General features: G+C 39.9%; 1 protein-coding gene across 4 annotated transcripts in view; it reads left to right on the top strand.

Annotated features, from left to right (window-relative positions):
- Cep83 (centrosomal protein 83kDa) overlaps window positions 1-13,420 on the top strand; it is a 141,301-nt gene that overhangs the window by 77,630 nt on the left and 50,251 nt on the right. For all 4 annotated transcript variants that reach the window (XM_013518406.1, XM_005374473.2, XM_005374474.2 and 1 more), the window contains one exon: window positions 12,751-13,002. In XM_013518406.1, coding sequence (XP_013373860.1) covers window positions 12,751-13,002 — 252 coding nt within the window. The remainder of the gene's footprint in view (window positions 1-12,750; window positions 13,003-13,420) is intronic.

Here is a 13,420-nt window from a genome sequence, read left to right as displayed (position 1 = left end):
TATTGTAACATCTTTACACAGTCTGTAGGGGATGGTGACTCTTAGCATATCATTTTAAGGTAGAATAATTCTAGTCTTAATGCAAGCCTCAAAATGTGTCTTGAGAAACATTCCGGAGGGTTTGTAAAAAGTTAACTTTGCAGTCCTGACTTAGCCCTGGAATGCTTCTCCAAAGACAAAGAACACCCGGGCCCAGATAACCACTTATGACCCTGCCTGGGTTGTTTCATCCCTTCCCTGGCCTTAGATAAACATTGTAACCATAAAGGACATGTATGGTTATCTAAAGGGTGACATATAGAACAGAGTACAGAAAGTATATATCATGTGGTTGGGCTCATGACCGGAGCCTGACCTGGTCAACTGGCACAAGGAAAACAACTTGTGGCCAGGGCTACAACATTCCAATCTGTTACCATGGCAACCAAAGATGTATATAAGCTGGGAACAAAGGCAGGTCCACACCCACTTCCCTGACTTGCAAGTCAGGATGAGAGGTGACCCGTCTAAGTTAAAACTTTGTCTGTTCTCCTAAAGTTCTTTGGTCTCTTGCGGAATACAGCCCAAATTTTGCCATAACAAGCCTTGCACCTCATAATCTCTACTTTGGGTTCTAATTTCCACCAGGGATGTTTTCTGATGTTTGTGTTAAACATGTGATAACACCTTTGGCCCACCTTGCACCTTTTCATTTGCTAAATCCATTCAGTGTGTTTGCAGTGCAGTAAAGTAGAGCTTTCTGCCTGACCCCTTTCACGTGTTTGTACCTCTTGCTTCTGTGCAGTTTGCCTTAACTTGCTCACTATGAGTTTCATAAGCTTACACCTGTGTCATCTAACGTAGTCCTTTGCTTAGCAGAGGCAGCGTTCCTTACAGTTCTCTGCCTGAAAGAGACAACATAGGGAATGAATTTTCTTATCATTTTTTTCTCTATATCAAGTCTCCAAGTCCTCTTTTAATTTAGATATTTTCTTGCTCTTGTCCCAGAATACTCCAGCCTGGGTCTTCATGGCTTCAGTAAAGGACTTTGCCTACAATGATGGCAAAATCTGAGTATGAAGTAGAACTGTCTTTTAGAGACTGTGGTAGTGTAGTACTGGTTCAACTTCTAACTTTCACTAAGACTGTGGTATATGAAAAGACCTTAAACTAAGTGTGGAGAAAGAAAGAAGATAGGCTTAATTGGAGCTGATCTTTACTACATGGGGCTTTCTAAGTTTTAAAATGCAAGCAAAGAGAGTAATTTAGATCTTATCTGAGGGGTCAGAGGAGTGAGCTCAAGACCCCATTTCTAGTCTCTCTGCAGTAAAATCTAAGTTGTTAATTATCTTCTCCTGGTAATCAACTAAAATGTTAGCAAGTGGGCAAAACGTAAACATGCAGTATTGACATTTATGAACAAACTTGGCATTATTAAAAACTTGACGAAATCATCTCTTGCAAAAAACTTCCTGTAGTATATGAAATTGATAAATCCACAGTTTGTTAAACAAAGAAAGGATCAGAAACAATTCCAGAGAGTTCAGACCTAGAAGTGGAATATTCAAATGTAAATCTGTAAAATGATCAACATAGTGAGGAACCTGGTAGAAACATGATACAGTGGGGCTTTTTTTTTCTCTTTTGAGACAAACTTTCACTGTGTAGTACAGGCTGGCCTTGAACCCACTATGTAGCCTAAGCTGGCCTCAAACTCAGTGATCCTCCTGCCTTGGCCTCCCCAGTGCTGGGATTACAGGTGTGCATCACCGTACCTGGCTAGGTGATACAGTAGTTTAAACAAAAGAGTACACAAAGGATTCCAGTGTCTGAAACACAAAACAAGGCACATTCCTTTTTGATGCTTTGGGGATGGAAGGTGATTTTAATCTATCATTTGATTGGCTAATTGAATTAAAGCAATGCCATGGTATTCCACTTGGTGCTGGTAAACAAACAAAATTAAAAGGAGAAGAAACTGCTACCAGTGAATTTTGTGGTACCTTTCAGAAATTTGTTGAGAGAATCTATAACTGAAACAATTTTTTTTAATTTTAAAAGTTAAAAAAACTAACAAAAGAATGATGAAGACAAAATCAAAACAGCACAAAAGCAACAAAAATGATATATGACCTCAAAGTGATAGGAATTAACAATGGTTGCTACAATGCATACTGTTATCTTCAACTAAGTTGCTCAGTCCACCAGTCATAAGAATGTAAGATGGATCAATCAAAGACAGTAACAAGTAATAAAAAAACCACAACATTGGAAATGATGCAGGGCTTCACCATACAAGATAGTAGGAATTCAACAGTGGTTCTTATACTGCATATTGTTTTCAGATCAGTCATTCTGATTACCAAATTCAAGTGTGCAAAATTGATCGAGAAAAAAAATTTTAAGCATTGACTCTTCCTTTCAGTAAACCACAGATCATCAGCAATACACCTATTCCAGCTATCCTTATATATACATATCAATTTTGTTTTTCATTAAAAAAACTAAAATGACAAAAATAAATACATAAACAAAACTAACAAAGAGAACAATAAAAATGATACAGAATTTCAAAACATGGTGATAGGATATTAACAATGGTTGTTATATTACATAATGTCATCTTCAAAATGGTTGCACATAAATCAGATATAGGCATGCAAGATTGATCAAACAATGACACATTAACAGTTCCTTTCAATAAACCAGCAGATATTAGTAGTACAGTTATCCTAGCTATTCTGTGTATACATATACATATTTTTTTTTTCTTCCTTCCTTTTTTTTTCCTCTCCCCTCCTTCATCCAAGTTGCTCCTTACTATTTGAGTAGTTTCTTTTCCCTTTCAAAATATCTGTTGTAACTTTCAGATTTTATTTACTCTCTCAGGTTCTTACAATAGGGAGGAAATACGATGTTTCTGATTTATTTCACTAATGAGTATGGTCTCTAGTAACATCCATTTACCTATAAAACCTCTAGTTTATCTTTCTTTATAGCTGAACAATATTCCATTGTATAAAAATACCACATCTTTTTAAATCCATTCCTCAGTTGATGGACATTTGGGTTGTTTCCAAGATTTAGCTATTACAAATTGTGCTGCTATAAACATAGGTGCACGTATATCGCTATGGTATGATGTTTTCAGTTCTTCTGGGAAAATACCCAAAAGGGAAATAGCTGGGTTGAATGGGACCTCTAATCCTAGTTTACTGAGGAAGCTCCAGGCTGATTTCCACAGTGGTTGCACCAGTCTGCACTCGCAACAACAGTGGAGAAGAGTTCCTTTTTCCCTACAGCCCCTCCAGCATTTGTTATAGGTTGATATCTTAATGATAGCCATTCTTTCTGGGGTGAGATGGAATCTCAGTGTCGTTTTAATTTGCATTTCTCGAATGACCAATGACGCTGAACATTTTTTCATGTATTTATTTGCCATTTGTATTGCTTCATGTGTGAAGTATATATTCATCTCAGATGCCCATTTTTGTATTGCATCTTTGAATTTTGGGGGCCTGATTTCTTTTAATTCTTTCTATGTTCTAGACAGGAGTCCTTTGTCTGAGGGATAGTTCACTAAAATTTTTTCCCAATTCTTGGTTTTCTTTTCACCCTGTTGGTGATTTCTTTTGATGTGCAGAAACTTTTCAATAAGATAAGATCCCAGTTGTTGATTCTTCGAAGTATTTCTTGTGCAGTTTGGTTTTTGTTCATGAATTCTCTAACTACCCCTAAGTCTTCAAGACTTCCACCTACTTTCTCTTCCATTAGATCTATCATTTCTGTTTTAATATTTAGATCTTTAAGTCATTTTGACTTTATTTTGGTGCATGGTGATATGGTTGGGTCTAGTTTTAGTCTTCAGCGGGTGGAAAGGCAGTATTTCCAGCACTGTTTATCAAAGAGGCTGTCTTTCTTCCAGTGAACATGTTTGGCCCCTTTGTCAAAGATAAGGTGGCTGAGTGTTTTTGTGGTTGTGTGTGCATCATCTAGTCTGTCCTATTGATCTTCAGGTCTATTTTTTTGTCAATACCATGCTGATTTTATCACAGTAGCTTTGTAGCATAGTTTCAAATTGGGGATTGTGGTACCTCCTGCCTTGCCTTTGTTGCCCAGGATTGCTTTTGCTATTCTGGGTCTCTTATGGTTGCAGATAAGTTTTAGGAATGTTTTTTCTATGTCTGTGAGGTATACCAATGGTATTTTCATTGGAATTGCATTGAATCTGTGTAACAATTTTGGGAGTATGGCCATTTTCATAATGTTGGTTCTTCCTATCCATGAGCAAGGAATATCTTTCCATTTTTTGAAATCCTCTTCAATCTCTTTTTTCAGAGTAGTGTAATTTTCACTGTATAGATCTTTTACTTCTTTTGTTAGTTTAATTCCTAAGTATTTCGGTTTTTAGATGATATCGTGAAAGGTATGGTTTCCCTTATTTCTCTCTCAGTATGTTTGTTGTTTGTGTATAGGAATGCTATTGATTTTTGAGTGTTAACTTTGTATCCAGCTATGCTACCAAATTTGTTGATTAATTCTTTTGGTGGAGTTTTTGGGGTCTTCTATGTAGAGTATCATGTCAGCTGTGAATAAAGATAATTTCACTTCTTCCTTTCCTAACTTTATTCCTTTTATTTCTTTCTCTTATCTAATTGCAATGGCTAGTGTCTCCAGAACTATGTTGAATAGGAGTGGTGATAATGGATATCCTTGTCTTGTGGAACAAATTTATGGTGCTGATCAAACTGGGTTTTTCTGGAAGTGGCTACATTGAAGGACATTAGTTCTTGACATGGAGCAAAGTACTTTGGCATATAGGTCAGGCGGGGAGAGAAACATTATGTGTTGTGCAGATGCTACCAGTTTACACAATGTAATCTTTGTGTTACAGGAAAGCAAAAAAACAAAAGAAAAGAATGACCCTTACCCTGTGCATTCAGTGTAACACCCTGTACATGCAGAGTAACTGACCTTCACCTTCAAACATTCCTGTCACTTACTTAAGTCAAAAAGGTATATGGGTAGAACAATCTTGTTTTCAGACTGTAGTTTGTGCCACAGGTACAGGTTTGAAATCCAAGGGTCTTCTAGGAAAAACAGTAGTTCTTTTAGATTTTCCCCATCATATCCAAATGAAGAACTGTTCAGTTCAGATGATAGCAGGATATTGTTATACCAAATGCTATGAGTCTAATTCAGACTACGAGCCAGGGAGATTTAGCCACAGCAAAAAGATGTTACCAAGCAGGACTTTTCCAGAAATACATGGATGAAGAAACTGGCCCAAAAAATGTTCTAGAAGAACTTGATGGTGTTGGATACAATTTATGAGGTATTAAGAGCTTAGAACATGATAAAATCAAGTACCACAATCAAAGCATGGAGAAAACTCCACTGTCAGTGAAGAAAATTCAGTGAAGAACATGGATAGAAGAGCTGTTTTAGCAGTTAATCTAGCGGCAGTTTTACAGAATACAGAAGAGTGTGAACATGTTGACACTGAGAACACTGGCCCATGGATTGACTCCTCAACACATGATTCAGGCTGTCACTGCTAAGTGACAGTAATGTTGCTGAGGACCAAACCATGGATGTTGTGTAGAAGGCTTCCAGTAAGACTAGAAAAGCAGGTGACCCAAGGAAGAAAATTAGCCATAAAACTGCAATTGAATGGACTGAGACTTTACTGGGTAGAACACGATGACATGCTCCTGCCTAATACATTAGTATTGTAGAGAATTGGGCCATAATAAGAAAACAAGATCCAACATAACAAAAGTCATTCATAGTGCTCTTAAGTGTTTTGGTATATGTGTGTCTTTGTGATTGTTTACTATTTGCAGTATAACAGCTTTTTTGAAGTTCTGTGGATTCCAAGGGCAAATATATTTTATAAGTTATATTAGAATCAGATGCAACTTTGATTACTTAAATTATAGCTCATGGGGTCGTGAATATAGCTCAGTGCCTGGCAAGCATGAAGTCCTGAGTTCAATTTCTGGTACAAAAAAGAATGATAGCTCTTTAATGTTGACTCTAGTAACCAAGCATTAACATGTAATTTGTCTGTTTACTATTTTTTTTTTTTAATTTTAAAGACTAAAAGAAGGATAACATAGTAATAGGGGGATTTACCGAATTACAGACAAAGTGGTAGGACATTATCAATGGTTGTTATTTTACCTACCAATATCTTCAAGATAGTTTCTCAGGGAAACAAATAGACAAGTAATGGTGAGTTACAGACAAAAATGGTAGGAAATTATCAATGGTTGTTGTACTATGCTTTGGTTTCTTCAAAGTGGTTTCTAGAGAAAACAAATAGAGCTATACATGAGTGATCAATTAAATAATCATTGACTATCCTCAGTGGTTGTTGTTGGAAACACGTAGTAATAAACATACATCCATTTACAAAATAGCATAGGAACAATACAAACATTACAGAGTTATGGACAGATTGGTAGGAAATTATCAGTGGCTGCTGTAATACATGTTGGTATCTTCAAGGTGGTTTCTCAGGAAAACAAAGATATGCAAGAAAGATCTAACAAGTAGTTACAGTCTAAAGGTTGTGAAAAACAGCAGATACCTCCTCACCAGTGACTCCTTTCACTGAGGAGTGACGGTTGGAAGGAAGGCCAGGATTGAAAAGGACTAAGAGACTAGCACCAGTGTCCAGCAATAGGCTGTTTACTTTTTCCTCTATAGTCGTGATTACATGGGTCTTCTCCTTGGAGATAATGGTCTGGCCAGAGGGAGAAGGCACAGTATGCCCTAGGCCCCTTCATTCTTGTTGGACCAGCTGGTAGGAGGGGTCTGAGCTCTGGGGCCTTTGCTTCAGAGGGCAGTCTGACCTCTAGTGGTCACCTTTACAGTCAGGGCATGGTCTGGGGGCTTAGGGCATTCCCTCTTGAGGTGGCCTGGCTTTTGACAGCGGTAGCAGATGAATGTAGTCGATGAGTTCTTCTTGGGGCCCTGAGAATCAGACTTAGGGTCTGTTTCTCTTAGTGCTGCAACAAAGGCAGCTGTTTTTTCTCAGTCTCTTTGTTTTTTCTTGGTCTCTTTGTTTTTTCTCCTTGGCCTCCTCCTCCTCAGGGCTATAAAATACTGAGGAGGCCATTCTTACTAACATCTCAAGCGAGCTAACTGGGGCAAAAGCCATTTTTTGTAGCTTTTTTCTACTATCTGGGGCTGACTGAGTAATAAACTTATCTTTAAGAATAGTTTGTCCCTCTACTGAACTGGGATTCAGGGAAATATGTTCAATCAGTGCCTCTTGTCTAAGAAAGCGGAGGGGTGTTCTCTCCAGCCTCCCAGTGCAATGGGACCCCACAACCACTTAGTGTTCTCTCCCCAACTGTCAGAAACATGTGGATGAAGTCCTCGGCCTTCTAATCAGTCTCAGGACTATCAGGTGCAAAGTGTCCCAGGCAGGTAACTTAGACACGTACCTTCTCCATGAAGGCGGTTCTTTGGAATCTGAATGTTAGGCTCTCATGTAATACATGAAGTCTTGGTGAAGACTTCTCCAGAGCTCCATGCACTCCTCCACCGCAGCCTGTACAGTTAGGGGAAGAATGGCCTCCAGGGGGTCTCCCCAGGTATTGTGCAGGGTCCTCCTGGTTTCCAGCTCCCAAATGGCTCTCATGTCCCCAGTCACCTGGACCTCTGAGTCGTTGGGCGTCGGTACTTTCGTGTTCTCTCAGTCCTTGTTCATCAGCTGCTCCTCCACTGGCTCCAGACCATTCTGGTCTCAAGGGCAGGGCCAAGAGCGACCTGCCCTGCTGTGTGGCATGTTTTCCCAGAGGTTTCTCCGTGTCGGGATGGTTCATGCACGTCTCCGGGTGGGCCTGTTGTGTTGGTGCTTTCTGTGGCATGGTGGCTCTTGACTGCAGTGTGGCGGCGGCCCGAGGGCTGGTGCGCATCTCCGTGCCGCTTCCCGGGCGCCTGCTGTCTGCCTTTCAGGGTGCCTGCATGGCTGGGGGCCGGCCCGAAAGGACTGGCGCACCCTAGCTGCGTGGCCTCCCAGGCAGGCGCCTGCGCGGCTGGGGGCTGTCTACCATTTTTAATGTGTGTTATACTAATTAGATTACACAATATGAAAGGCCAGGGATCTTGTGTCTGGTTTGTGCCTAAATTTCAGTGTCTCTAATGAAGGTCCATGCAGACTAAAAAAATACATTGGATGAAAATGAAAGTGCAGCATCTAAAAATTCTCAGAATGCAGCTAAAGCAGCATGCTGGGAGGAAAATTTATAGTACTAAGATAAAGCCATCAGAAAAGGGAAAATATCTAGTCAGTATTCTAAGCTCCCACCTCAAGAACCTAGAAAAAAATTATCAAAGTCAAAGCAAGCAGAAAGCAAGTAATAGTGAAACCAAATACAGTAGAGAAAGTCAGTGAAATGAGCTGGCTCTAGGAAAAAATAAAATTAACAGACCTCTATGAAAACTGACAAAAAAAGAAAAAAGATGGTTAAGAAGGGTATGGGAGACCACCACACTGCTCTTTCCTGAAAAACAAAGCCTTTGCCTCAACCTGTCTTTCACCTCTCCTTCACCCTATTTACTGAGATATGTCGAGCTGGATATATTAAAACAAATGTTCCTGGCTGTAAAGGTGCCAGCCTTGCATACATCAAAATTATCTGTGCATTGCTAATTGGAGGCCTCTGTGCCTGGTATGGTTACAAGGTTTCTTTTCCCTATGCACTCTGCCATGCTCCCTGCCCACTGCCCTGATTTATACCAATAAAAGTCATGAGTTTTGGAGAGGAGGCCTTTTGTTCCTAGATCTCCTCAGCTGCAGAATATCCTCTCTTTGTCTTTCTTTTGCATCCTTGTGCCATATTGCCAGGTGGGTTAGACTGATACCCTCAGCAGGGGTTTCGGTAGAAGGGTCAAGGAGATGGGGCTCTTGCAGTAGAGAAGTGGTCAGAGGGAAACAGCGTGTGGGGTGAGGAGCGGGGGAAGGGGAAGTAAGTGGAATAAAGATGTGCTGTGTACAGGAACCTAAGAACCTCAATGATCGTAAGCAGGAAGTACCATAACATAAGCTAAGATTAATAATATCAGCAAAACTGAAAAATAGGATAGGAGAATTGGAGAAGGGGAGAGGGAGGGAGAGGGAAGGGGACAGGATTAAAAAGAATGAAACAAACTGTAGTATGTACTTGTAACCATTCCTCAAATGACCGTAAACTACATGAACTGCCAACATGTAATAAAATTAAAAATTAGAAAACTGACAAAAAAGCTAGGAGACACATTACATCAGGAACGAAACAGGGCGTATCACTCATGACCTGGCACACATTAAAAGGATAATGAGATAATCCTGTGAGCAGTTCTACCTACATAAAGTTGAAACTGTAGTTGAAATGGATCAGTTCTTCAAAAGGCACGTTACCGCAACTCACTGAAAGTGAAGTAGGTAATTTGAATAGGCCTGTCACTATTAGGGACATTTGACTTACAATTTTTTTTGATGATGGGATTGAACCCAGAGCCTTGCACGTGCCAAACATGTACTTTGCCAATGAACTATGTACTTCTCACTCTTTGAACTTAAAATTTTAAAAGTCCCAGAAAGAATAATTTCACTACAGAATCTACTAAGTTGTTTGAAGAAAAAGTAAGGCCAATTCTATACAGTATCTTAGAGAAAATAGACGAACAGGAATGCTACCTTTGTGGGAAACTGGGTCCGAGGCGCACAGGATCTTGGTGTTTGTCCTTACAACAGTTCCTTGTATATGAATCTACAATATGAAATGAAAAGGTTTACCTTAAAGAAAAGTAACCACAGGGAGAGAAAAAGATATTTTGTACAGAAGAACAAATATGATAATATGATACTTTTTTTTGAAATAACACAAGCTAGAAGTACAGCAATGTCTTTAAAATACTGAAAGAAAAGGAAAGTTTGATTCTAGAGACTGTTAGCTTACAGGTTCTCTGTACTGCAGCATAAGGGTGGTCAAAAACAAAGACGGTGAAGCAATTAGACACATGGGCTTTAGCTCTGTATGCTTCAGGCAATGCAGGTGGAGCTATCATCCTTTGAACAGAAAATCAGCCACACTTTTTAGTCCCTGATCTGTTTCTGTACATTTCCTCTATTTCACCTTTGGAAAAGTAAAATCGGTTAATATATTGTTTTACCTGTCAAGCAAGTTTTTATTCTGAAAGAGAATAAAGTAAATGTGGAGGCAACTGCAGTAGAGGCAGATTTGGAGAAATGTCATAGAAGAGAAATTCAGAGAAAAACCTTTGGAAATTTAGAGGAAGAACTGAAAGCAGAACAAATGGAGGGTGTCAAAGAAAATGACGTGTGAGTCTGATTAAGAGTGGAGGAGGAGGAACGAGCTGAGTGGTGCCCAAGATCTGGGCCCAGATGAATGAGACAGGAGCGCACCGTGAGGCAGTGACTGAAGGCAACAGGCTCCTCCACTGCAGAGGTTTTGCGTTTCTCTGCTGGCTTGTGTCCTTATTACCTGAAACAGGGTGGGCGACTTAGTAAGTACTCAGTAAACATTTATTGTGTGAATGAATAACTGAACATAAAAATTAGAAAACAGTGGTCATCCGTTTTGGTTGAAATGATCTGATGTGAGGTCTGGTTTAAGAATCATAAATGTGGAAACTTACCCTGACTGCTGTTTGTTAGCCATCATCCGGTCTTGCAGCTTCAGCCATCACAATACACTACAAAACTTGTGGAGAAAGCTGTACCACAGCCAGCATGCTGGTCAAGCACTTTAGCTTGTGACGCTTGTAAAATGGGGACTGCAAGAGAAATTAGTGTTACTGTTGATGTAGAGCACTAGTTTAGCACTTGATCCATACATAACAAGTACTCAGTTAAGGTCATCCTTTTTGAAACTCAGTTACACATTGACTCCTGACATAGATGAGCTGCCACACCTTTAATACAGCTGCACTAAAACTATTAACAGGGGCTTGGAGAAGTAGCTTAGCGGTAGAGTGCTAGCCTAGCATGCACAGGGTTCAAGCCCAGCACTAAAAACTGTTTGGGTTACCTTAGCCAAATCTGAACAGTATCTTAAAAGTCATCCAGAGTAAGCCCCTCATTGAAAGTGAGGCAGGGTGAAAAATGTGACTTGCGTGAAGTCACATAGCTAGCTGAAGAAAAAAATGGAGGAGAAAAGGTAGCCAGGGACCAAACCCAAGAGCAGTGGTCACCTCAAAAGCCTGGAAGAAAAAGTGGAGCAGGACAACACTGATTAGCTGGTCTTCCCCAGACCCCTTAGTGCTGGGGATCAAGCCTGGGGCCTCACACATGCTAGCAGGCACTCCACCACCAGGAGCAACCCGGCCCTTAGCTGGGCTTGGGGGTTTACTTCCAAACGCTATAGGTACCTTCAAGGATAAATTTTGTTTTCTGGAAAAATATATTTGCCTGCTAGATAGCTCTTGCCTATACTTGTTGACATCTTTAACACGTCCAAAATCAAACTTGGAGTCTCTACATAGTGAGACTGAAAAGGATCTTAGAGTGCCTCCCGTTCAGTCTCCCTTTCTGCAGATTAGGAAAGCAGATCCTGCTCTGGGGTAGAGGTCTCACACTTTTTAGACTCATTGGTGGCTCCATGAGCAGTCAGTTGTCTCTTGGGTCGCTCTGGTCCCAGAGCATTCCTTTAGAATCCTGACTTTGAGCCTTCAGAGTGAGTTCTGGCTCACAACAGCCCCTGGTCTTGATTAGAGTGGCGGTTTCCAATTTTCTTTTAAATTGCTGCATGCTCCACTTGAGGTCATCCTACAGATAGAGACTAAAAGAGGAGCTGATGTGGGCTGGGTGTGTAACTCAGTAGTAGAGCCCTGGGCTAGCATATTCGAAGCCTTGGACTTGATCCTCAGCATTGCCAGCAAACAGAACAAAACAAAACAAGGAGCAGAAGTAGGTAACAGGGAGAAGTGCTGGAGGTAATGGTGGTAGGATATAGATAGTTGCGGAAATCACAAAATGGAGAGAATGAGTTCTATCCTGATTGCTTTGCCGGCCTCCCTAATCTCCAGAGACAAGGAACCTCTGAAGAGCCTCCATGTTAGGAAGCCATTTGAAATCCACTGATGTAGAAGCCTGTGGGGCCTGGCAGTGACAGCTGTCAGGAATGGTATTGGTTATCTGCTCTACAGTAAGTTCCCATCTGCAGTGACTTTAAACATACACCCTGGAGTAATGAAGCTGAGAAATAGGGCACCATTATAATTGAGACTTTAACAAACTCTGCTATCATTTAAAAACTTTCATTGATCATGTTTGTATTTATTCACACAGAAAGCAGCTTTTATGTGAATTAGTTGCCTTAAAATAGATAATTTTATCAGTATAGACAGCCCACTAATTACTTTCATATGTGGAGAAGCTTAGGTGTAGTCAGTGATTGGTCTTGTATGAATCCCTGTCGTGTTCTCATGAATTTTAAAATATTTGCTGTATGTTTAATAACTGTTTTTATAGTATTATTTATAATTTTGAATTTTAGTCAGCAACTTATTAAGCCCTGTGCTAGACACCACAGGGGTGTGGGATGATAGGGCAAAGTTCTTGCCCTCAAATTTGAGTCATGCTGAGTGTGGAATGAAGAACGTGACATTTTATATTTTTTTCCTTTTTATTTCATTTCACCACCTGAGCTTTTGTGTTGTTCCATTTTTAATTTTAATTTACTGATGTGTAAAGCATGTTCATGACTGAAAATTGAATAATTTAAGGCTGTGTGCTTTCTCTCAAATTATTAGGTTGCGAGACTGGAGAAAGATAAGGAAGAACTACATAACCAGCTGCTTAGTGTTGATCCCACAAGAGAGAGCAAACGAGTGGAGCAACTTCTCCGAGAAAAAGCCCATTTGAGTCAGAAATTAAAAGGCTTAGAGACTGAAGTAGCAGAATTAAGGGCTGAAAAAGAGAATTCTGGTACTCAGGTAGAAAATGTCCAAAGAATACAGGTGCGGCAGTTGGCTGAGATGCAGGCTACAGTCAGATCCCTGGAGGTAAGGTTTTAATTGCTTCCCGGAAGAGTAGGGCATAGTTTTTAAAAGTGCAGTTGATAAGGCTTTGATTTTTAGAACATAAATGTGTGCTTACCAGTGTAATGCTGACGCATTTGTGGAACCCCAAGAGTGTTCTTACTGTAAAGAAGAAAACTATTGATTCATAAGCAGTAGCTATGCTACCACATTTATAAAGGGAATGTTTATTCTATGAGAATCAAGTCACCTACCTGAAATGACTTACCTCTTATAATGCCACAGAATAGACTATGTAAAACCCCCTAAATATGTTTGAATCTCTGAAGATTAAAGTCATAGTCATATCAAGCAAAAAAAAAAAGAAAGAAAAAGAAAATTTCTTTCGGTGTTGTAAATTCTTTACATTGGTATTTGAAACCTTAAAATCATAAGTCCTATT

The sequence above is a fragment of the Chinchilla lanigera genome, unplaced genomic scaffold (assembly GCF_000276665.1).
Source record: "Chinchilla lanigera isolate Chin_1 unplaced genomic scaffold, ChiLan1.0 scaffold00004, whole genome shotgun sequence".
In the NCBI taxonomy this organism is placed as follows: Eukaryota; Metazoa; Chordata; class Mammalia; order Rodentia; family Chinchillidae; genus Chinchilla; species Chinchilla lanigera.
The sequence above is the reverse complement of the archived record's forward strand: the minus strand, read 5'-3'. Positions and strand labels throughout refer to the sequence as shown.